Consider the following 23,751-nt stretch of genomic DNA (forward strand, 5'->3'; position numbering starts at 1 on the left):
CTTGCCCAATTATCGTCTATACCTTTTCACATTTGCCATTAATCCATCTCCTTTTATCTGCTCTAGCACTTTTTCTTTATTTTTTTTTCTGTTCTATTCTGTTCAAGCAATCCACCATCCAGCAATAGAAAAACCAAAATTAACCCACAATACCATAAAGATAAAACATCATAAAAATGTAATACTATATATAAGTCGCCAAAGATTTAATTTTCACTAACCGAACGATTCATAAAGTTCGTTCAAATAAACATTTTTTAATTATTTAATATCTGAAAGGAGATGCAATTCCTAATGTTGGGTAGCGGGGTGTTCCGGTTGAATGGAGCACGTTTATTATTTATTTCATTAAAAGTAACATGTAGACAATTTATCGAAATACGCAGGCAAACGTGATGACGGGAGTTTAATGATAACTAAACGAAAATGAAGTGAACAGAATTCTATAGAATTCATTAAGTACGACTCTGGAAGTACGATTTATCAGTCTTCGAAAAAGTATTTCTTGCTTATGAAATGTGCTAAAAAAACCCTCAAGCTACCGACCCATGAAGAAAAACAAAAGAAGACATCAACGAGAACAAATTGGATAACTGTTTTATTTTATTCTGATAATTTTCGTTTTCGAGTGTTTTTAAATTGGTTTACTTGTTCCAATTTTTTACCCTTTTTGCACGATGTTTGTTCTTGAGGTCTGGTCTTTACAACTTCCATTTTCGCCCAAATATCATTATCGGCTGTTGTTTTGTCTTCCTGAAAATGTGGTAAACAAAAAAAATACAGAAAAATCAAAAAAACATTATTTTATATTAAATCTCTAAATTTATCTTAGAATAAAAAATAAAATGGCCTCAGATGACTTGATACACAGAATTTTGCGCTAACCAATATCCAAACACACATACACATAAACACGAACGCACATTCATACATGTACGCTTATAGTAAATTTGTTAAATTATAATAATGATGAAAAGTTTTAGTTATAAATAGCGTTAAATCTTTTCAACAAAATCAAGTTGGTTAATAGGACCAGCCACTTTGACAAATCCTGCTATATATATAATATATATATATATATTAGTTAAGGCACTATTACAAGTATCATTCTGTTTACTTTATGTGTCTTTGAAGAAATGAAATAAAATAAAAAATAATATATATATATATATACCAGTATATATATATAAAGACCAAAATTAACGCAGTAATTTATGAAATCTATCAAATTTCTAGCGTTGGATAGTATTTTGTTACATTTAATAGTAGTAGCAGCAGTAATGCTGTTCTAGAGGTTATCCAGAGAGCATGCTTAGTTAGAAATAATGAGAAATATAACAGAAAACCATCCAACGCTAGAAATTTGGTAGAATTCATAAATTACTGTATATATATATATATATATATATATATATATATATATATATATATATATATATATACACATATATAATTTTTATTTGTTTTCATTTACTCAAATGTTTGCTTATAAACCAGATTTGTAATGTTTTATTCAGCAAAAAATGAAACAAATTAAAAAAAACTATAATAAACCATTGTACAAATAAAAATTAAAAGAAAAAACAGTTAGCCCTAACAAACTTGAATGTGTTTGTGTGTGTTTAAAATGTTGACGGCGGGAACATCATCTTTCATCAACAAACATGTGGATTTCGCTTTCAAATATGTCTATAAGAACAATTATAATAACTATTAAGCACTTTGTCCTTCGTAATCAACTCATTATTTCAAATTAACTTTTACTTCATTTTGTCAAGTAAACAATAATTTAGTGGAATCAGTAGCATGAAAACCACAGAGTTTTAAAATAATGTACCATCTAAATAAACAGATTATTCGTTAAATTAATAGATATAAAAATTTGTCGTAGAAGCTTTCAGATGAAACCGCCAGACTAATCAATAACAAAAAACGTATATATATATATATATATATATATATAAAACTATAAATCAGTTTGACCGTTGAATTTGAATAGAACATAACCTTATGAAGCAAGACTTTTGACTGTATGTCATGAATCCTAAGAAATCTATCCAAACCGCAAGATGCTACAATATTTTGTTGAGGACTGCACAAAACTTGCTTGATGGCGCCGTTCGCACCTTTGAACTTGTGAACCAGATGCCCTAACGAACATTGTGAAAGGTATTGAATGTTCATTTAAATGTTTATACAGTAAAAACAAACACGAAGAAAAACTCAAAATGACCTAACATTTAAATATCTTTATTATAAAATGACTTAGTTAATTAAATAACAATAGTAAATGCTTAAAAAAGTGGTTGGTAAAATTGTAGCAAAATTAGAAAAAAAAGGTTAAAATGACATTTAAAAAATGATTAAATATTTCTTAATGGAAAGCTCTAGTGGACCCTTCTATAATTCAGATGCATGAACCAACAGATTAAAATCCAAAGACAAGAAATCATAGAGAAAGAAGATTCACAAAAATGGTCAAACGTAGTTATAGCTGCTTTAAGATAAAGCAAGATATAAACAACACAAAAAAATTTGAATATTTTTTTAATTTTTACCTTTTCCTCTCATGTCCAGAAGACCCATGACACCTCGAGTGTTTCCTACCACAATTTGTCTGGTAACAATTTATAAAAAAAATTAAGTACCTCATAGCAAACATCAACAATTTAAGAATAATTAAATCTAACTTGTTTGAATTTGCGATTGAGATGGTGGTGATAGGAGTATCTTCAAACAACATCTCTGCAATGGGTCTTCTCTGACATTTAGTGTCGTACAGGCGAACCTACAAAACAATGATGAAATTCTGAATATTTAATCAAATATAATCTCTTTCTCTTATATATGTTTGTGAACATATGAGGTGCTTGGTAAACAACCAGTAAAATTGCTGTGCTACATACCTGATGAAGGCCAGTGGAAGTGAAAATTAAATTGGAATCTGGAACGAACTCGACATCACATATGTACACAGGCACTCTTAAGTCCAACCAATCATTTTTCACCTGCAAGTAAAAGTTGAAATAAAATCGGTGCAAAATGAAGCCAAATGCATTAAGTAATAGGAAATAATAGAAAAAGAAGGATTACATTTTTTGCAGTGAATAAAATAGTCGGCTGTCCCTGGCCAGCAAGGTCCCAAATTTTTAATTCATTCTCCTTGCCACCTGTTGCAAATATGTGAGCTTCCTCTCTGCATTTTTGCTTCATCACATTTACATTTGCCCCAACGGATGTTTCTAACTAAATTCCAGAAAAATGATTCAACAAAAAAAATTAATAAAAGATGATTTTATTTTGATAAAGTCAATTAATTTTATATTCAACTGAAATAGTCCTAAAAATTTTAAAAATACATAAAGTTTGAAATTTATTTTTGTATTATTGTATTAAGCATTCAAAAAAGACAATAGAAATCAATTGCTACATCATTGCTGCCCTTGGTTTATAATTTTTATTAAATACTTTGTAGAAGAAAAACATTTCAAAATTAATATCACCAACTTTAACTCCATTACAATTGTTCCAGATCTGCAATTTGCCAGCCTCAGTGCAGGTCACAAAGTTACTGAAAGTGTAGAAATAATATTTAATTTCATCAGTTTACCCATGTAAAAATATAATCTACAAAAACTTACTCATCAAATTTTGAGATACTTATTAGTGTATCACTTTCATCCTTACACAGGCTGAGAAATTCAGGCTTTTCATTTTCTTTATATATTAGCACTTCTTGATTGGCATAGCCAATACAAATCTTTAAAAAATGATTGAAATGGTGCAATTACAAATTCTAAACAATCATCATTTCTTACAAATTTTTGAACTAAAATAAAAAACCTCCTCTTACCTCTGACTTGTCACAATTATTCCAGCACATGCACTTCACGACATGAGAATTGTCGATTTTTGTGGAGGAATTCAAGTTTCTCCACAACCCAGTACTTGCAGAAACACCTGGATTATAAGATCATGCACTCGTAAACATTTTAACCCACATGAAATACATTACGTTTGAATATCATGCATAATTGGGATATCAAAAAGAAGCCATAAGAGCCAATCTTTTTAAAAAGTTATTATTAAAGAACCAATAAAAATTTATTTAAAATTTTGGCAAAGCTCGAATTAAAAAATTAAAAAAAAAACCAGAAAACTTGAGTTTGGAATCCTTAAAGATACTTAGCTAAATTTGTTGTCATTAAAAAATTATAAAAAACTAAATAAGAGAAATAAGAACACAGATAGAAGAAACTAAGTGCAGAAACAAATATACAATGAGATTACTTTTAAAAAATATTTTGCTAAAAAATTGTTTAATAAACTTTCATGGAAACTTATGAACATCAACACAAACAATTAATAAAAGCTTGAGAATAAATAGAAATAATTGCTATGGTCTCTGATATATATAATATGTATGTCATCATCATCATCATCAAGCACATTTGTAGGCACTCAACCCTGTAAGGTAGGCAGAACCACCCAGTGTTCATTCCAGAGACCAAAGCCCCGGATTGACCTTGTTACATAGTCATGCACATTGTTTTAAACATATTTATACTAAGTTTAGGGTTCCACAAAACTTATCATCAGGTAAAGATCCTACTTTTACTTCAACTAACTCTCCCCTCTTCACCTAGTGCGGTGTCCGGTGAAAAGACCGCCTGCATAAAGCTGCCAAACCATAAGATCTCATAACACAAAGGTCGCAAAGCAATTAGACTGCATACATAATAGATGATAATAATAATATAATATTATAACAGTCGACCCATAAAATATTTTCCCATTTTATTACTGACCTACAACTGACCTACACTCTGAACAACCAATCTATAAACTAATCTATAATCTATACTGTCTAGTGTATTACAAATTTCTTGAAGTTTTTTGATGGCGGCTCTATGGTTCGTGCAGCCCCAAAAATGGGTTGATATGCTAGTGGATAATGGATATCTTTTTGTGAAAAAAAATAGGAAATGAAAAGATTTTTTGCAAGTGTAGCAAATACAAGAAAGAAAAATGTACAGTTCACTGTCACACCAGGCTCAATGAGATTGTGAAGTCGATTGGTGACCACAATCATGTTCCAGATTATGAGAATGTCAAAGCCAAGAGCTTTTTAATGGTTTAATTTTTGGTTTTGTATGGTTTTGGTTTGTATGTGAAGCAGCAGAAACCAGGGTTTCAAGTTATGTTATTGTCACAAACTGCACTTTTCATCTTCCACAAGCTGTTGTTGGTCAGCTTTCTGCAGTTGACAGCATAAAAAGATTAATGCGACGTTGCTCGTCAGTAAATAGTCAAAAAATGGGAAAAAGAAAAGACTAAAGTTTCGCTTACTATGGCTATGTTTGGTTGGATTCATAAGCGATTAGATTAGCCATTAGTAAGTTGAGTTCTTTTAATTTAAATTTAAAAAGTTACGAATAATTTGTGATTTTTGATGAGAGGAAGAAAAGACTACGGTTTCGCTTACTACGGCTACGGTTTCACTTTCACGTTTGGTTGAATTCATTAGCGATTAGCCATTGATTAGATTAGAAGCCATTAGGATTAGATTAATAGTGATTAGTAGCTAATTTAGTTAGCGTTACCGTTACCCTACCGTTAGTAAGTAAAGTTAAAGGTGATTTCAAACCTTTCAAATATCCAGTTTCGGTTCCCACATAAATGTTATATTCAGCCATTGATTTAAAAATAAAATATAATATAAAATAAATAGATTACAAACAAAACACGCCTGCCACTTTTATTATTTACCAAACTAAAAGTGAATACCAAAGAAATTGTAACACGAATATTATAACTACATAACTAGAATAAATATAGCGGCCTTCGCTAACTTTTAACGGTCGAACAAGGAGTTTACTTTCGGAGAAAACTTGGCGCATTCAATTATATAAATTCCATGATTTGGCGGGTGATTTTTTATCGTTCGAGTCAAAAGTTACGATCGTATATTTACTAATTTTGGAATATTGCTTTTCTTTAAAATGTTAAAATTTTAATTTTTTTATATTTGTTATTCAATGTGGTAATTAATTACCTTTATTTGGTACATATATGTAGATTAACATATATAGGAAATTGTGTGCGTGTTATTATCGGCTGATCAATGTTACAAATGGTTAATTTCCTATATATGTATATTCTTTATATATGATTTGGTATAAAATAAAAAAAATAAAATCGACATTACCAAAAGTAATTAAAAGTTAAAAAAATTGAGGTTCTTTCCATATCCCTGCTTCAACCCATAAGAAAGTGTTGTATATTGGTAAAAAAGCCTCCCCTTGATTATAACCATAGATATATATAATATCCACGATTAAAAGAAAAGACGTTGCTGTGTTCAACTTTTTTGTGTACAATTCATAACATATAGACTGCAACGTATAATTGCGTCATTTATGAGTCTTCATGAGGGAATCAAACCCATGGATATGTATATCCATGATCAAACCGTCGTAAACAGAACTGGAAGTTCACATTTCGGCATTTCACATTCCTTCCTTGGACGACTCCTTTACTAAGCTTTCTTTTCTCAGCAAGAGCTGAAACGCTGCAAACATATTTCAACAGATTAATGCCTTTTTGCTTCTGTCTTTTGATGCACTTACATCGATATTATCCGCATAATTATGATAAGCAAACTGGCTAACCTAAGAAAAAACCAATCCATACTTAAATAAGTTCAGAGGGAATGTTGACCACACCAAATTTACCTACAAAAGAATTTTCAACAAATGGATGGACGAAGACAATTAGAATTAATGATTGCATAGTATACTCTTCGAACCAATACAAACCAACTTTTACTCAACTCATTAAATAAACTTTATTACTCAACAAGAAACTGAAAATACAAACCAACTTTTACTCAACTCATTAAATAAACTTTATTACTCAACAAGAAACTGAACGCATTTGAAACAAAAGACAATAGTTAAAAGTTATTTATTTTATTAAAAAAAGCAATCCATCCAAGGTGAACAACAATTATGCGTTTAACGTTACATCAACATCTTAAATAAACTTGAAGTGTTATCGGTAATTTATTTCAGGCACTGTTATATTGGTCACCATGTATAAAACAATTAAAAACATTATTACAAAAATAATAGATTTATATTAAAACGTAAAAATCATTAAGAAAATTTTTGGGTTAATAAATTGCAAAACAAAAAAGTAAATGGTTAAATCGAAAAGAATAAATTATTAACAATTTATTTCTTCTAGAGTTGCAGGAATATTGCATATATTTCGCGAAAGTCGACGCTTGTCCACCCTGTCACTTACACGCTCAGTATCGTTCATTCCAGGAACTTTTGCATCTGCAGTTATTTGTATAGCCATTAATGAATGAATAAATAATAGTGATAAAAAAAAATGTTGAACAGTTCAGTAACTAAACATAAAACAATATTGCAATGTAAACAAGTGAAAAATGACAACAAAATGTTGACTGATACCTTCAGCTGTGGGAGGAGTAGGGGTTGTAGCTGTTTGACTTAAACCACTGGTGGGTGCTTTTCTTCTTTTAATTATTGGTGGCAAGGCCAAACCGACTTTTGATTTTTTCAATCCTTTAACTGAAGATCTATTGGTCATTGTTCCGGAGGTTCTAGAACCTTCGGATGTAGCGTCAGCATCATCCAATGCACGAGAGGCTTTGTTTAATTGAAGATTAATGACAACAAATATAATGATAGATGATATCGTTACTGCACTCAACCAGGCACCTACACCATAGAGTAGTAAGTTTACACCACTCTTTAAACTCTCAATATCATCTTGGTCCTTTTTCAATTCTGACTTTAAATCTTCAACACCAGTTTCAAGCCCTGTTTTTTTTTAAACTGAAGTTAGAATCCTACAGATGAAATGCTGATATTTTTGCTGAATTAACGAAAACAAACTGAAACTGACCAAGTGCTGATGCTCCAGCATTGCCAGGAGGACCAGTAGCCCCTGTAAAGCCAGTGTAGCCCGTATAACCTGTTGCTCCAGTTCTTCCAGTGGGACCAGTGGCACCAGTAAATCCAGTATATCCTGATGACCCTGTCCAGCCTGCATTTCCTTGCATTCCTGAGTTACCAGAAGGACCAGAGTTGCCTATAATAATTTGTATAACTTTATTAATACTTACAAAAATATAATAAATATATAATCATAAAAAACATATTTCTAAATTATTTATAAGGCCTTACACATGATCCAGTTTACGTCCAGGCTAGACTGTGCAGGCCTAGTTTGTGTCGTTAAGCCTGTGCAAATTCTGAATTTTTTGAAATTGGGCCTGACCAAGTTGTTACTAAGTTGTTGCTAAGCGGTTGACCACACAAAAACTTATCTAGTTATTTTATTTCAAACATTTTTACAATACTCAATACTTTGATCCACGTGTTTTTGTTTTATGTTTAAATTAGATGAATAGCCAGAACTCTAAACAAAACCGTTTGTTTCGTCTTTAAGTTGACTTTCAAAACAATAAATAAAAACCGAGCAAAATACAAGCCTGAAGGAAAAACTGAACAAAATTCTGAAACGTAAGATAAAATTGGTTCAGGCAAACCCGCGTGTACTTGCCTGCACAGACAAGCCGGAACATGAAACCGATCGTGTGTAGGGTGCTTTACTCATTAAAGTCATTAGTTAAAAATCAAGGAAAATGTTGAATATTAGAACAAATGAAAACCAGTATTTCCAGTATCTCCTTGTGGACCTTGAGAACCACTCTGACCCTGATTTCCAGGTTGCCCTGAGGAACCAGTTGCTCCAGTGGCACCTACCGGACCGTCATATCCGTTTGGACCTCTTTGTCCCATCTGGCCGACCGGACCTTTTAAACATTTACGTAATAAATGCCAAATTCATTAAAATATTTTTGAAAAATCAAGGTGCACAAGAATAGAGATAAATAGAAGAAACAAACCAGTATTTCCAGGTAACCCAGTGTTTCCAGAAGCTCCAGTTGCTCCTGCCTGTCCGCGTGGTCCAGCAGGTCCAGAAGGTCCTGTTGAACCAGTAGGACCTATATCTCCAGTAAACCCATTACCTCCTGTGGGCCCTGTGGCTCCCGTAGCTCCTGTGGCACCTTGAGATCCATCAGCTCCAGAAGCACCTGTTGAACCAATTGGTCCCCTTGGTCCAACTGGTCCAGGTGAACCTGGGCTTCCAATAGTTCCAGTGTTTCCTTGAGGACCTGGGTTGCCCCGTGGCCCAGCATTTCCTGGTGGTCCTTGATTACCAATGGGTCCGACAGGCCCAGAAATACCGGTCGCTCCTTGTGGTCCAATTGGTCCTGGTTGACCTTGGGGTCCAATTACTCCTTGTGCTCCAGTAGAACCAGTTGAGCCTGGTGGTCCATCAGGTCCCTTCAAACAGAAAATATTATAAGCGCTTAATATAGCAAAACAGACCTATTCGCACTCAAGATGTTGCTGATAAATTGATAGAAAATTTATTTCTTCAAAAGAAGGTTACCACATTAAAAATTTATAGGTAAAATAAACTAGCCGTAGGTCCGTTAGGTCCAGGAAAGCCAGGTTGTCCAGCTGGTCCAACTGGCCCAGGGACTCCTGGACCTCCAGCAAACCCCTGAGGACCAACAAGACCTTTATCACCGGTTGGGCCAGTATTTCCCGGCAGACCCCTTGGGCCAAGAGGTCCTAATGGACCTGATGGACCTACTGGACCAGTATTTCCTGTTGACCCAGGTGGTCCCGGTTGACCACGTAGACCTGGCTGACCTTGCAAACCATTAGGACCAGCATCACCTGCAGGTCCAACTGGACCAGGGCTTCCTGCATTACCTGGTGGTCCCATGAAACCAGATGATCCTGTTGCTCCGGTATTTCCCGGACTTCCAGGTGGTCCTACAACACCAGCATCACCGTTATCACCCGGAAATCCAGGCGGTCCAGCCACACCAGGTTGTCCAATTGATCCTAATGTTCCTGGCGGTCCAGGGTCTCCACGTGGTCCTTGAGAACCCGGACTACCAGTATTACCCATGGAACCGGGCAGACCTCTTTCACCTACCTGTCCAGAAGGACCAACAGGCCCAATAGGACCCGATGGTCCAACTGGACCTATTGGACCTGGTGGACCAATTTGACCTATAGGTCCTTTTATCCCTTGAATGCCTGTAGCACCAATTGGTCCGGTGTTACCAGGAGAACCTTGTTGCCCTGCAAAACCTGGCTGCCCGGGTGGTCCAGTGTTCCCCGTCGCCCCGGTACCTCCTCTTTCACCAGAAGGACCAGCTAATCCAGGAAGACCATTTGATCCAATACTCCCAGGACTGCCTTTATCACCTTGTATTCCAAGTGGACCAGCCGAACCTTGCTGTCCAAGATCTCCAGCAGGACCCGGTTGACCAGAATTGCCTGTATCACCTTGGGCTCCGGGAACTCCTTGAACACCTGGTTGTCCAGGACTTCCTAAAGTGCCAGTAGCTCCTGGAGGACCTGGTGGCCCTTGTTGACCTAACGGACCAGGTGAACCAATATTACCAGCTGGACCAATTGATCCTTGTGGCCCAGGAAGACCTTTAGCACCCTGTGGTCCTTGGGGTCCGGGTAGGCCACTAGACCCTGGTAATCCAGTCGATCCTGTAGAACCAAGGTCACCATTGGGGCCAGGTAATCCAGGCACGCCCTGATTTCCTACATGATTACAATGTTAAATGATAATATTTGAAAAAAAAATTAATAAATTTTATAACTACCTGTTGGGCCCATAGGACCCCTATCTCCTGTTGCACCAGGCAACCCAGGAACACCTATTATTCCTTGACCTGGTGATCCTGGCATACCTGCAGGCCCAGGTGAGCCTTGTGATCCTGGTTGACCAGGTGAACCAATAAGTCCTTTATTTCCTTGTTGTCCAGTTGACCCTGTTGATCCAGTGTCACCAGGATCACCACTTAATCCTCTGTCTCCTACAATACCAGCAGAACCAGCAGGACCGGGTGGCCCGATTAATCCAATAGCACCAGAAAGACCTTGTGGTCCTGGTTGACCTGTTAATCATTTAACGATAAAATCCATCATCAAATGGAGCTAAACAATAAAAAAGTGTTTAAAAATTTGTTAAACCTATGGGTCCTTGAGGCCCTTGAGGTCCAGCTCGTCCTACAGGTCCTGATGCACCTTTTAATCCAATTGGTCCGGGCTGACCGGGAAAACCAGAAGTTCCAGGCGCACCAGTATCTCCAGTAGGTCCAACAGGTCCAACAGATCCTCTATCTCCTTGTTGACCTGGGCTGCCAGGGTTACCAGCAAGACCAGCAGGACCAGGTAACCCTTGAATTCCATTGGGACCAACTTGACCAGGTTGGCCTTAAAATATCGAAAAACATAAAATTTAATAGTAAAAAGAATATCTATGAAAAATTCAATATCTGAATTTAATTACCTCTGCTTCCAGGTTGTCCAGTATTTCCTTGACCTCCAGGCGTTCCTGATTCTCCTTGTAAGCCAGGCAAACCTTCGGGACCCACAGATCCAACTGGTCCTGGTGCTCCGGAAGGTCCGGTAGCGCCAGGAGCCCCCTGACTACCTGGAGAACCTCTAAAGCCTTGGGGTCCTGAGGGGCCAGGAGATCCCTTAGGTCCTGATGGACCAGCCGGTCCCTTTAAGCCGGGTGATCCTAAAGGTCCAGGTGAACCAATTGGCCCTGTTGCTCCTGTTGTTCCAAGTGGTCCCATTGGCCCAACTGGACCTACAGGACCAGGAGATCCGGTGTTGCCTATAGATCCAGTATCGCCTGAATTGAAAAGAATTGAAAAAACAAAATAGAAACTTTTTTTCCGGAAACACATTTAAACAAAAAACAAAATATACAAATATAACAACCGGTAGCTCCCGGACTTCCAGCTGAACCGGGTAAACCTTGACTTCCTTGTTGACCACTTTGGCCTGCAAGACCAGGTAGACCTGATGGTCCTGGTTGACCTGTATCACCAGGCAAACCTTGAAATCCTGGATTTCCCATTGGCCCCTGAGGCCCAGTTTGACCCTGAGCACCTGGCAAACCTGGCGAACCTCTAAATCCCTGTGGTCCAGGTAAGCCAGCATCTCCAGTGTTTCCAAGAGGTCCGGCAGGACCTAAAATCAGAAAATGAATTACATTAAGATGCTTTCAACATTGAAAACCAAAGAATATTTTAAAATTACCAGTAGATCCTTGTGGTCCTGGGCTTCCATTTAGCCCTGGTTGTCCTGTAGAGCCAGTTGCACCAACCGATCCTCTATCTCCAGAAGGTCCTTGAGGTCCAATGGGACCTGGAGTTCCAGTAGCACCGGTGCCACCAGTTGCACCTTGAGATCCTGGAACTCCTCGATCACCTTGAATTCCAGGCAGACCTTTATTGCCTTGAACACCCGGCTGACCCTGTGAACCTTGAGCGCCTTGAGCACCTGGTGATCCTTTTGGACCTTGTGAACCAGAAGAACCAGACTGTCCTTGAGTTCCAGGCAAGCCAGCCGAGCCTGGCAAACCTAATAAAAATAAAAAATCCAACATATTATTCTATATTCAATAACATCAAATTTCTTTGATAAACGCTAAAAAAATCAAACCTGGTGATCCTCGAAGTCCTTGCGGTCCAGAGCTACCTTTATTCCCGGTTGGGCCAACTGCTCCAGGAAGTCCTGTAGCTCCTTGATCACCTCGTGGTCCAGCAGGTCCTTGTGGTCCTTGTGAACCAGGCTGCCCAGCTAAGCCAGTAGGCCCAGTAGCTCCATCGGCTCCCCTTAGACCTTTCGAACCAGGTTGACCAATTGGACCAGACGGCCCAATTAAACCTGGTAATCCAACTGCACCACGATCACCTGCTAGACCTTGCTGACCGGCATTTCCAGGTAACCCTTATAATAAAGCACAAACACAATCGAATCACCATCAAAAGATAAAGTACAAACACCACAATAAATAAAATGGTACATCAATGCACGGGTGAAATTAAAAATACCTACCAGTTGGTCCTTTAAATCCTGTGCCACCAGTAGCACCTTTGTCACCAATTGGTCCAGGAGAACCAAAAAAGCCACTAGGACCAATTGGCCCTTGTGGTCCAGGAGATCCAGACTCTCCAGGTTGCCCTTGGACACCCATTGGTCCGGGTTGACCAGGTGAACCAACTTGACCTGGATTTCCTGAAGAACCAGGTAATCCTCGTACGCCTTGAGCACCAACTTGACCTTGATTACCTTGCAATCCTGTGGAGCCAGTTGCTCCTGTTGCCCCAGTATCTCCTCTAGCTCCAGATTGACCTGTAGGACCAGGAAGCCCGATATCACCTTGTAATCCCGGTTGACCTGCAGGTCCTTGGGGTCCTTTCAAACCTGAAACACCTGACGGGCCTGGCTGACCTAAGGAGCCTTTAGAGCCAGGTGAACCGGCTATTCCTCTATTCCCTGTGTCTCCAGGTTCTCCAGGTAAACCAATTTGACCGGAAGGTCCGGGTTGTCCAATTATTCCAGTTGGTCCAGTATCACCAGTAAAACCTTGACTTCCTGGTAAACCTCTGTCTCCGACTAATCCAGTTTGTCCTTTAGAACCAGGTAATCCTGTTTGCCCAGGTGAACCTCGGGGACCTGCTGGCCCAGATTGCCCTCGTAAGCCTTGAGCACCAGCTGGTCCTGTGGATCCTTTGTTACCGCTAGGTCCAATTTGTCCAGAAGGTCCTAAAAAATAAAATAAAAAGTTTGTTTATTCTATATATTAAACTTATTTTTGATGCTAACAACCTTGAGGTCCAGGAAGACCATTGGGTCCTGATGGTCCAGTGTCTCCAGTAAAACCAGTGTCACCTGCTGTTCCAGGTAAACCAATAGGCCCAGAAGGACCTTGTTGCCCAGGCCCTCCATTATTTCCTTTGTCACCTGGAACTCCGACTGGACCAGGCAACCCTATGTCACCAAGAGGACCTGCAGGTCCTGGTTGACCAGTGGGACCTGTATCACCAACTGGGCCAGGCTGACCAACTTGACCTTGTTGACCTGGGGATCCTAATGGCCCTGTTGGTCCTTGTTGTCCAAGAGAACCAGGTAAACCTGACAGCATAATAAAAATAAATTTAAACAACATATAAATAAGAGGATAAACGCGTGCTTCAAGGTAAGATTAGAACAAAATTTTATCTAGTTATTTTGTAACATATTGGTTATTTCAATTTAAAAATATGTTGTTAAATGTTAGAAAATAAACAAAAAGTTTTATTTTTTCTCTGTTTACGAGTTTATGTGCTAGTTGTTACATATTGGTATAATTAACTTTTTCGACCAGTTAATAGTTAAATAACACGCCAGTTATATTACAAAACTTACAAAGAGTTTTAAAAAAATGTGGGGGTCGCGTATTTAACAGAAATCAACAAAAAAAATCTGGGTGAATTTGATGTAAAATCAACAGCGATATGTTGGAATAAACTTGAATTCATTCATTGAGTTTGATAGAATTTTGAACACTAAGAAAATTTTATTTTTAGAAGCATTAGATTCTCATAAATAAGAGATGATTGAAGCAACATAGAAAGTATAAAATGGCAATTTTAGATAAAACTGAGCAAAACTTAGACGAGACACACGATAAGACAGCAACTGATGTTGACGACGTTGCAACGGTTGACTAACGTTGGATCAATTAAAAAGAAATACAATGAGCTACTTATATTGTTTAGACAATGTGTTTTTTTTTAAATAAGCAACGTACAAAACAACAAACCTTTCAGGTTTCAATATTTCAAGTCATAAAAAAAATAAAAAATAATTTAATTAACAGAATGCTGTTTTAAAAATTGCGTTCAGATACATATGTTCATCTAATATTTAATAATTTTAACTTAACACAGTTTCGTAATTATTAAATTTGAGACTGTGATTTCACCGCTCTTCTACCCAATCCTAATGATAAACAGATGATTTCCACTCCTTATTATAAAACTTTGATTCAATAGGGCACTTTGACTATCACATGCAGTTCATAACATTGACAAACAACGTAAAATAATACTATAACATATGTTAAAGCGTTCCTTGTTACTTGATTTGAACAAATTTAAAACAATAATTATTGAAAAATGATTACCGACCTCTATCTCCTTGTGGTCCTGGTGATCCATTATCCCCAGGTAAACCTTTATTTCCTTGAGTTCCTTGGATTCCAGGAGCACCAACTGATCCACTAGGGCCAGCAACGCCAGACTGCCCAGGATTACCAGTTGCTCCAGTCCCACCTTTAACACATAACAATAAATTAAAAAAAAAACTCAAAATACAAAAATTATTTTCAAACCTTGTTGCCCTGGCGATCCTCTTGGACCTGAAGGTCCTGCAAATCCCTGCAACCCAGGAGATCCAGCATCTCCACGAGGACCAGGTTGACCTGTAGCTCCTGAAACACCAGGCTGTCCAGGTTGACCTCGAAATCCTGATGGACCCGGTGAACCTTGAAATCCTTGAGGTCCGGGTAATCCAGCGACACCTTTAAGGCCAGGTTGGCCTTTGCTTCCTTGAGATCCAATCAGCCCTGGTTGACCTTGAGGTCCTTGTTGTCCTGGTACACCCCGATCACCTTGCATTCCTTGCTGACCTGGTATTCCCGGAGTACCTTGTTCTCCATTTATTCCTTGTAGACCTGGATCACCGGTTGCACCTCGAACTCCAGGTTGCCCAATAGGTCCTTGAGCACCAACAGGACCTTGCTGACCGGCCACTCCCTGAAGACCTCTCTCCCCTGATGGACCTGCGAAACCAGGTTGACCAGTGGAACCTATTTGACCAGGAAGACCTGGATCTCCATTATTTCCTGGAGTTCCTGGTGCACCTTTATCACCAGAGGGACCAGGAAGTCCTGGTTGTCCTGATATTCCTATATCTCCTGGTGAACCTGAACTACCAGGCAATCCTCTTTGACCAGGCTGACCAGGACTTCCATTAGGACCAACTTGACCCTGCAAACCAGGAATGCCCTTATCACCTGGCAAACCCTGAGCTCCAGTGCTTCCTTGAGCTCCAGGTAATCCTGGTAGTCCAACTTCACCAATAGAACCCGGTCTTCCAGCGGAACCTTTTTGAATTAAATAAATGCAACAAAATCGTGGAAAAAGAGAGGAAGAGCAAACAATAGCATATTTATTTACGGATACTATGTAAAATAATAAAAAACACACACACATTTATAGATATTCATTGCTATAAAAACCTTGTAATCCTGTTGCTCCTACCAGTCCTTGAGCGCCAGATATTCCTATATCTCCTGGTAATCCTTTTGGACCTTGAGAACCAGCATCACCAGTAGCTCCCTGAGCCCCTTGGGCTCCTTGAGGTCCTGTAGGTCCTTGAGGACCAGGATTTCCTTGGATTCCGTTATCTCCTAGTTGTCCTCGTGGTCCTTGAACACCTCGGTCGCCAGGCAAACCAATAATTCCTGTCAAACCGACAGGACCTGGCACACCCGGTGAACCAGTAGGACCTTTTGGCCCGGCAGCTCCTTGAGAACCTGGCTGACCGGCATCACCAGGTAATCCCGTGTCACCAGGAGCTCCTTGGGGTCCTATAGTGCCTGGAGAACCAGAAGGTCCGGGCTGTCCAGAAGAACCTGTTCCTCCAGCAGTTCCACGATCTCCAGTTGGGCCAGGTGAACCAGGTTGCCCAGCTGGACCTAAAAACCACATTGTAAACTTTAGCAAAATATTCATAAATTATTTGAGTCATCAAATCTTATTAAAATTTTCGTCATCATTCATGGAACACTATTTAGAAATATATAAAAAACAAACGTAATAGAGATCAATCAGTCTATGTAAATTAATAAAAAACTAAATAAATAAACAACATGAATAAAAATACCTTGAGGGCCTTGTGAGCCTGATTGACCTAGTGCTCCTGGTTGTCCTCTCGGACCTATCGGTCCTACGTCTCCAGGCAAACCAATTGATCCCGGTGATCCCATAGGACCACTATTGCCTGTATCTCCTTGAGGTCCTTTCAAACCTTGGTTACCTTGTGGTCCAGGTTGGCCTGGAAGTCCAGGAGAACCTGAAATTCCAGGTTGACCTCTTGGACCATCTTGACCAGGCTGACCTTCAAAGGCAAAAAAAAAACATTAATATAATAACAAATAATTAAAAATTTTAAAAAGATAATGCAATAGACTGTTTGTAGTAAATTTGTCCATCTGAAAATTTACATACTCTAAAACAGAAATGATGAATAGTAGATTTTTCTAGCATAAACAAAATTTAAATTCTAGTAAATGAATGACAAGTTATTATGTAAACAGCGGAATAAAAATAAAAAAGGAAGAGGATACAACAAATTAAAAATTCAACTTGGTGACTAGTTAACTTCCAATGATATTTAACATCAATTAGTAGCCAATAAGCGTAATGTATAAAAATAAAAACTTGTAACGCTTTTTTTGAAATGTGCATTAGCAAAAAAATTCATCATATTATTAATAATAATATAAACATTTATATAGCGCCATAGACAAAGTTGCTTCAGAAGCGCCCGGTGCATGTGTGCACATATTGAAAAAATGAGTTTTTTTATTTATTCTTAAGAAGGTTCATCGAGAATATTGCCTTAATGCGATAAGTGACTCAGTTTACTCATTCGGCGCGACACGACGGTAGCTGCGGTAAGAGAAGTGTGATATGGCGATGTTCAGGAAGATTTCTGTTCATAGCGCGATATGAGGTCTTGTAAATATGCTGGAAATATTGATATATCATTTTGAAAAAAAAATGGAATAGCTGGTGAAAGAAAGCTTGTTGAAGTATGTTTGAGCTTCCTTTTAAGTCATCTAAAGTTTTTTGAAAGATAAGCGGGATGCTTGTTAAATTGTATATCTATTGAATACATCAGATAAAATTGATGAAGTGAAGGTAAGTAGTTTATTGATTGCATACTTTGATTCCATATACTAGGAAAAAAAATATTCGCTATAATTATTGTAACAATCAAAAAAACTTTGATGTGCGGCTGATTTTATAGAAAAAATCTGGTTTACAAAAACGTTTGTTTGTTGCGTACAAACCAAAAAATGACAACATCAAAGTAAAAACTCGTAACGTTTTAAGCAATAACTTAGACAACCAAATTGTAATATTCAAATAAATTGCCAAATATTAACCTCTTGGTCCAGGAAGTCCTTGTTCTCCTCTCGAGTTTGATGTGCTTCCAGGAGGACCCGCAGGACCAGTGGCACCCGTATCCCCAAAATTTCCCATCAAACCTTTCTGTCCAGACAAACCTGTTGCTCCAGCAGGTCCGACAGATCCAGGAAGACCAGGTTGACCTCTATCTCCAGGTATACCTTGAGGTCCTGGAGAACCAGTGTTTCCTGTGGCTCCAGTTGAACCAGATGAACCTCGTACACCTTGAACACCAGAAAAACCAGGATTTCCAGGTTGACCAACTAAACCTGGAGCACCAATATTACCAGGCTGTCCTCGGTCACCAGCAGGTCCTGGAAAACCACTTGGTCCAATCGGTCCTTAATTGAGTGATTACATTTTCAACTTGAACAAACATTATGATAAACACGCCTACATGCACGCCCGCAAACACACACACACACACACACACACACACACACACACACACAGACACACACACACACATTTATTTATAATTCAAATTCACACATAAACATTTCTCGAAAAATAATTTACATAACATACAAAACATTGTTCTAAAACAGTGCACTATTTATCACAAATAATACAACTGACCGGACCAGCACATGCAAAACCAGTAATATACAAAAGACAAAAATCATTAACAAACCAGCTAGTCAAAAACAGTACCATACACGAAAAATAAGATATTAAAACACTACTAATAATTACAACAAATAATAATAACAACAATAGATTATAATCCAAATAAGCTTGATTGAAAAAATAGAATTTAAGACGACGAAATGCAAAATAGGATATTAAGTAAAAATAAAACACTACTAATAATAACAACAAATAATAATAATAACAACAACATAAGCTTGATTAAAAAGATTAAATTTTAATTAAAATAAAAGAATATAATAAAACCTTGAGGTCCTTGAGGTCCAGAAGGCCCGGAAGGACCTTGGAATCCTTTATCTCCTGGAACACCGGTAGCACCTTGTGCCCCTTGTGCACCTTGCACACCAGTAGCACCTTGCTGACCTGCTAAACCTGGCGAACCTATTTGTCCCTTTGGTCCAGCTGGACCTTGAAGACCTTTAGAGCCAGTTAATCCTTGAGCTCCTCTATCACCAATTATTCCATTCAAACCTGGCAAACCAATTGGTCCAGGAAGACCAGAAGGTCCTTTAGCTCCCTGTTGACCAAGAGACCCTGGAGAACCTCTTGGACCTTGCGAGCCTGGCAATCCTTTAGAACCAGGCAAGCCAGAATCTCCAGTAGCTCCTGTTGCTCCAGTGTAACCAACACCCCCAACTTGTCCGGTAGGCCCAATAGGGCCAGGTAATCCAATCTGACCATTTGGACCTACTGCTCCTGGCTGTCCTGGTTGTCCTTGAGATCCTGGCCGACCAGGATTTCCTTTTAGTCCTGGAGCTCCAATTGAACCAGTGGCACCTTGAGAGCCAGGCAAACCCAAATCGCCAGGTAAACCATTTTGTCCAGATAATCCCACTTGACCTTGAACATTTTATATAAAAAATGTTAACGAAATGACAAAATAATTATATAAAATGAAAACTAACACTGCTAATTTTAATATGAAAAAAATGGTTTTTAAAGCCTTTTTTCACCAAGATAAAGTTACAATTGGAAACATTTCGATGAATAAGAATAAAAAATTTCTAGTGGGTTCATACTTTCATACTTACAGTTTTCATTCAAAACTTATAAAAGCATGTAATTAAAATAAAATCACAACTTTAAACTAGTTTAATAAATAGTGAAAAAGTTAACAAAAAATAACTAAAAATACCTGGGTTTCCAGTGGGTCCAGCTGATCCGGGATCCCCGGTATCCCCAGGTTGACCCTGAGGTCCTTGTTGTCCAGGAGAACCTTGCTGACCATTTGGTCCAGGAGCTCCTGTATCGCCTCTAGGCCCTGGTAAACCTCTGATACCCGAAGGACCAATAGGACCAGGAGTTCCTTTATCTCCCATAACACCTTGGACACCGGGAAGTCCAATTAAACCCATTGCTCCATTTGGTCCTGGAAAGCCTTGATCTCCTGGAGATCCTTGCAAACCTGGAGATCCTTGAGGACCTGGCAAGCCTGGCGACCCTTGCAAGCCTCTTTGTCCTTGTGTTCCTGGCAATCCAGTATCACCAACAACGCCAGGAAATCCAGTGGCACCTTGAGGTCCACTTGGACCAGGCAATCCACTTGATCCAGTAGCACCATTTGACCCAGGAGATCCTGGCTGCCCTTTTTGCCCTTGGAAACCTTGAGCACCTGGTAATCCAATGAATCCAGCACTACCAGGAACACCCGGTGCCCCTTTATTACCTTGTTGTCCTAAATTACCATTTAGCCCTGGAGCTCCTGTTGCACCAGAAGCCCCTTTAGGTCCTTGCGGACCTGGACTACCAGGCAATCCTTTTTCTCCAGACGGTCCAGGCACACCAATTTGACCAGTGGCTCCAGTCGAACCAGGTAATCCAATATCACCAGATTGACCAGACTGCCCAGGACCGCCCGTAGAACCTTGAGCACCAGGAGCGCCTTTATTTCCTATAGTTCCTGGCTGTCCAGGTTGTCCTTTTTGTCCTGGCTGACCTCTATCTCCAACCAATCCAGTAGCCCCTTGGGAGCCTGGAGCTCCAGGACTTCCTTTATCTCCTTGATTTCCAATAGGACCAGAGTTTCCTTTATTTCCAGGTGCTCCTAGGGATCCAGGTAACCCCATTTCTCCAGGAAGACCTGTAGCTCCAACACTACCGGGTGATCCTACAGGACCTGACAATCCTGGATTTCCTGGTAAGCCTTTAGGACCAGGAGAACCAGGTTGACCGGGATTTCCATTTGAACCTGGAGCTCCTGTATCTCCAATTAATCCAGGTAAGCCAGTTGCACCCGCAATTCCTGGATTGCCATTGATTCCAGGTATACCTCGATCTCCAGGTTGGCCTGGTTGGCCAGTAGCTCCGATAGGACCTGAAAGTGTAAAAAATTGAGTTCACCACATCGTTAAAACATACAGTTTTACGAAAATAAAAATTTCAGAAAGTATATGGTAGATCAACTTTTATGATCCTTTTATTTTACGTCATCGTTTTTTATTTTAATTCAAAAACTACGTAAAAAAATATAAAAAGATAATAAAAAAATGAATGAATTCAAATTTTATAAATATGAGTAAAAACAAATACAAATAATTCAACGCACAAAAAGAAAAAAATAAATGGTTAGGAAAATTAATTAAAATTATATTAGAGAAACAAGGAAATAAAAAAAAGAAATAATAAGTTTGGTAGGATTAATGATACAAAAAATCAGTACAGTAAAAAGAAAAACATATGTGCTATGAAGTAAAGAAGTCGACTGACATAAAAAGGTTCAAATTAGGAGACAATCTTGCCAACTCGATAATTATGTCTAAAAGGTTTTTCAAATGTAGTTGCATATATTTAATATTTATTTAATCGGCTAATAAAGTAACTTAGAAGATTGAATAACAATTGTAACAAACGAATGGACAAATAGACAACGGTAATGCAACTCATGAAACTTTTGGATGATTGGACTAAAGCATTAGATGATGGCTACAGGATTGACGTTGTGTACACGGATTTTGAGAAGGCTTTTGATAGAGTGTCACATGGTATTTTAATTGAAAAAAATGAAAGAGTACAGATTGAATGATAGATTGATTACTTGGGTAAACAGTTATTTAAATGGAAGAACATTCAGAGTGAGATTGAATGATAAAATGTCTAGATGTTGTACAGTGTTAAGTGGGGTTCCTCAAGGGAGTGTGCTGGGTCCTATATTATTTCTTTTATATGTTAATGATGTGTTTAATTTGTATAAAGATGCAAAAGGTCCAGCATTGTATATGTATGCAGATGATGCAAAATTGTACAGAATTGTTAGCTCAGATGATGATATAATGGTATTACAAAATGGGTTAAATGACTTGACTAGTTGGTGTGCAAAGAGTAATGTAAAATTAAATGAAAAAAATGTGTGGTAATGAAATATGGGTATAACCTACCTGAAAATAATTTTCAATATAAAATTGGTCATCATACATTGGATAATGTCGATCGTATTAAGAACTTAGGTCTAATATTTGATAATTCATTAAAATTTGTTGATCATATTCCTAAGAATGTTAAAAAAGCATATTCTTTGTTAGGTTTAATAATTAGAAATTTTAAAGGTGTTAGTGATCATTATTTTATAATGCTTTATAAATCATTAGTCAGATCTCATCTAGAGTATGCAGCTTGTGTTTGGTCTCCGTGGACAGTACAGAAAACAGAGGTGATAGAAAGGGTCCAGAAAAGAGCAACAAAGTCGATCAAGGCCTGCGAACATATGAAATATGAAGATCGTCTAAAATTTTTGAGCTTGCCAACACTGAAATACAGACGCATTAGAGGGGATCTCATCATGATGTATAACTTGTTTAGAGCTAAAGATCAACACGACCTCCCAGTAATGATGAAAGCTGGTGGACGAACAAGGGGACACGAAATGAAATTGACTGCTCTTCCATTCCATAAGAACTTGAGGAAACAATACTTTATCAATAGATCAATTTATATCTGGAACAATCTGGGTGTTGATGTTGTGAATGCTGATAGTGTGAATGATTTTTAAAAAAAGTTGGATAATTATCTTATGAATGCCAGGTTTATGTATGATTGGAGGGCAAATGATATTTGATGTGACATTGGCTATTTGTGAGATTGGGATATATTTGAATTTTTTATCAGTATGTATCGCTATTATCGTCAATTTATTGATAAGGATATGTGATTAATTTATCTATATTTGTTTTTTTATTATCATTTTTTTTTACAAGGTTTAATATATTATTTGACTTATAAGAACATTAATTATTTTATTCAGTATAAACTCATAGGTTTATTTAATTTATTGTTTTAAAATTGTCTTAGTTTTGAGAAGGCACAGAGACGTTTCGTCTTCGCCTTTGTTTAACGTAATGGGAACATCTTTTATTTTTCACCATAAAAAAAAACAGACAATGATAAATAAATAAATATATATATATATATATATATATATATGTATATATATATATATATATATATATATATATATAAGTTAATGATAATTAAATAATGCGCAATGATAAAATTTTTAAAAATTGTATAAAATAATATTAAAGGTTAAGACCATTTTGCTCATTGTGAAGTTAAGTGCAGAACGGTAAAATATATTTAATTACCATCATAGCTTGTTCCTGTCACAGTAAATGTCATACGATAATCTTATAACAGTGTTTATCAATTTATCATTTATCATGGAACTTTAAACAGTGACAAATTAAAATTATTGTAAAAACCAATAAGCGTTATTTCGAATGAGTTTATAACTATTGAACAATGTTCATAGTCTTTATTTAAACAACAATGCAAATTATTAGAGTATTTATTTCTCTTGTATTGCCTAGAGGATCCTAGATTGGTTTCATGGCACACAGTTAATTCTAGAATCTCAATTTTGTTATTTTGAAGTATGGCGATATCGGGTCGTAAAGTGTTGAATAATTGAGATATTGGGCGAATACCCT

General features: G+C 37.6%; 10 protein-coding genes across 10 annotated transcripts; 1 reads left to right on the top strand and 9 right to left on the bottom strand.

The window, feature by feature from the left end:
- Positions 1–603: 603 nt before the first annotated feature.
- Positions 604–5,696, bottom strand: HELRODRAFT_170170 (hypothetical protein; the record flags this gene model as incomplete). Its single annotated transcript, XM_009015988.1, has 11 exons — positions 604–753; positions 2,008–2,150; positions 2,559–2,617; positions 2,691–2,788; positions 2,907–3,008; positions 3,094–3,246; positions 3,508–3,571; positions 3,642–3,760; positions 3,854–3,960; positions 5,050–5,124; positions 5,648–5,696. The coding sequence occupies 11 exons, from the start codon at positions 5,694–5,696 to the stop codon at positions 604–606; spliced, it is 1,119 nt and encodes a 372-aa protein (XP_009014236.1).
- Positions 5,697–8,940: 3,244 nt separating this feature from the next.
- On the top strand, positions 8,941–10,000 carry HELRODRAFT_75842 (hypothetical protein; the record flags this gene model as incomplete). Its single annotated transcript, XM_009015989.1, has 2 exons — positions 8,941–9,022; positions 9,783–10,000. Coding segments are annotated over 2 exons (300 nt in total), but the record flags the coding sequence as incomplete, so codon positions are not given.
- Positions 10,001–10,056: 56 nt separating this feature from the next.
- Positions 10,057–10,323, bottom strand: HELRODRAFT_76116 (hypothetical protein; the record flags this gene model as incomplete). Its single annotated transcript, XM_009015990.1, has 1 exon — positions 10,057–10,323. A coding segment is annotated over one exon (267 nt), but the record flags the coding sequence as incomplete, so codon positions are not given.
- Positions 10,324–10,326: 3 nt separating this feature from the next.
- HELRODRAFT_76093 (hypothetical protein) lies at positions 10,327–10,596 on the bottom strand (the record flags this gene model as incomplete). The annotated part of the gene is made up of 1 exon (XM_009015991.1): positions 10,327–10,596. A coding segment is annotated over one exon (270 nt), but the record flags the coding sequence as incomplete, so codon positions are not given.
- An 826-nt stretch (positions 10,597–11,422) lies between these two features.
- On the bottom strand, positions 11,423–11,836 carry HELRODRAFT_76036 (hypothetical protein; the record flags this gene model as incomplete). Its single annotated transcript, XM_009015992.1, has 1 exon — positions 11,423–11,836. The coding sequence occupies one exon, from the start codon at positions 11,834–11,836 to the stop codon at positions 11,423–11,425; it is 414 nt and encodes a 137-aa protein (XP_009014240.1).
- Positions 11,837–11,868: 32 nt separating this feature from the next.
- On the bottom strand, positions 11,869–12,099 carry HELRODRAFT_128338 (hypothetical protein; the record flags this gene model as incomplete). Its single annotated transcript, XM_009015993.1, has 1 exon — positions 11,869–12,099. A coding segment is annotated over one exon (231 nt), but the record flags the coding sequence as incomplete, so codon positions are not given.
- Positions 12,100–15,328: 3,229 nt separating this feature from the next.
- HELRODRAFT_137404 (hypothetical protein) lies at positions 15,329–16,033 on the bottom strand (the record flags this gene model as incomplete). Its single annotated transcript, XM_009015994.1, has 2 exons — positions 15,329–15,474; positions 15,844–16,033. Coding segments are annotated over 2 exons (336 nt in total), but the record flags the coding sequence as incomplete, so codon positions are not given.
- Positions 16,034–16,195: 162 nt separating this feature from the next.
- On the bottom strand, positions 16,196–16,693 carry HELRODRAFT_76126 (hypothetical protein; the record flags this gene model as incomplete). Its single annotated transcript, XM_009015995.1, has 1 exon — positions 16,196–16,693. One exon carries the CDS (start codon positions 16,691–16,693, stop codon positions 16,196–16,198), a length of 498 nt encoding a protein of 165 aa, XP_009014243.1.
- Positions 16,694–16,812: 119 nt separating this feature from the next.
- Positions 16,813–17,085, bottom strand: HELRODRAFT_75927 (hypothetical protein; the record flags this gene model as incomplete). Its single annotated transcript, XM_009015996.1, has 1 exon — positions 16,813–17,085. A coding segment is annotated over one exon (273 nt), but the record flags the coding sequence as incomplete, so codon positions are not given.
- Positions 17,086–19,911: 2,826 nt separating this feature from the next.
- Positions 19,912–20,895, bottom strand: HELRODRAFT_75754 (hypothetical protein; the record flags this gene model as incomplete). Its single annotated transcript, XM_009015997.1, has 1 exon — positions 19,912–20,895. One exon carries the CDS (start codon positions 20,893–20,895, stop codon positions 19,912–19,914), a length of 984 nt encoding a protein of 327 aa, XP_009014245.1.
- Between the last annotated feature and the right edge of the window lie 2,856 nt (positions 20,896–23,751).

Source organism: Helobdella robusta (genome assembly GCF_000326865.2).
Source record: "Helobdella robusta unplaced genomic scaffold HELROscaffold_17, whole genome shotgun sequence".
NCBI classification, from domain to species: Eukaryota; Metazoa; Annelida; class Clitellata; order Rhynchobdellida; family Glossiphoniidae; genus Helobdella; species Helobdella robusta.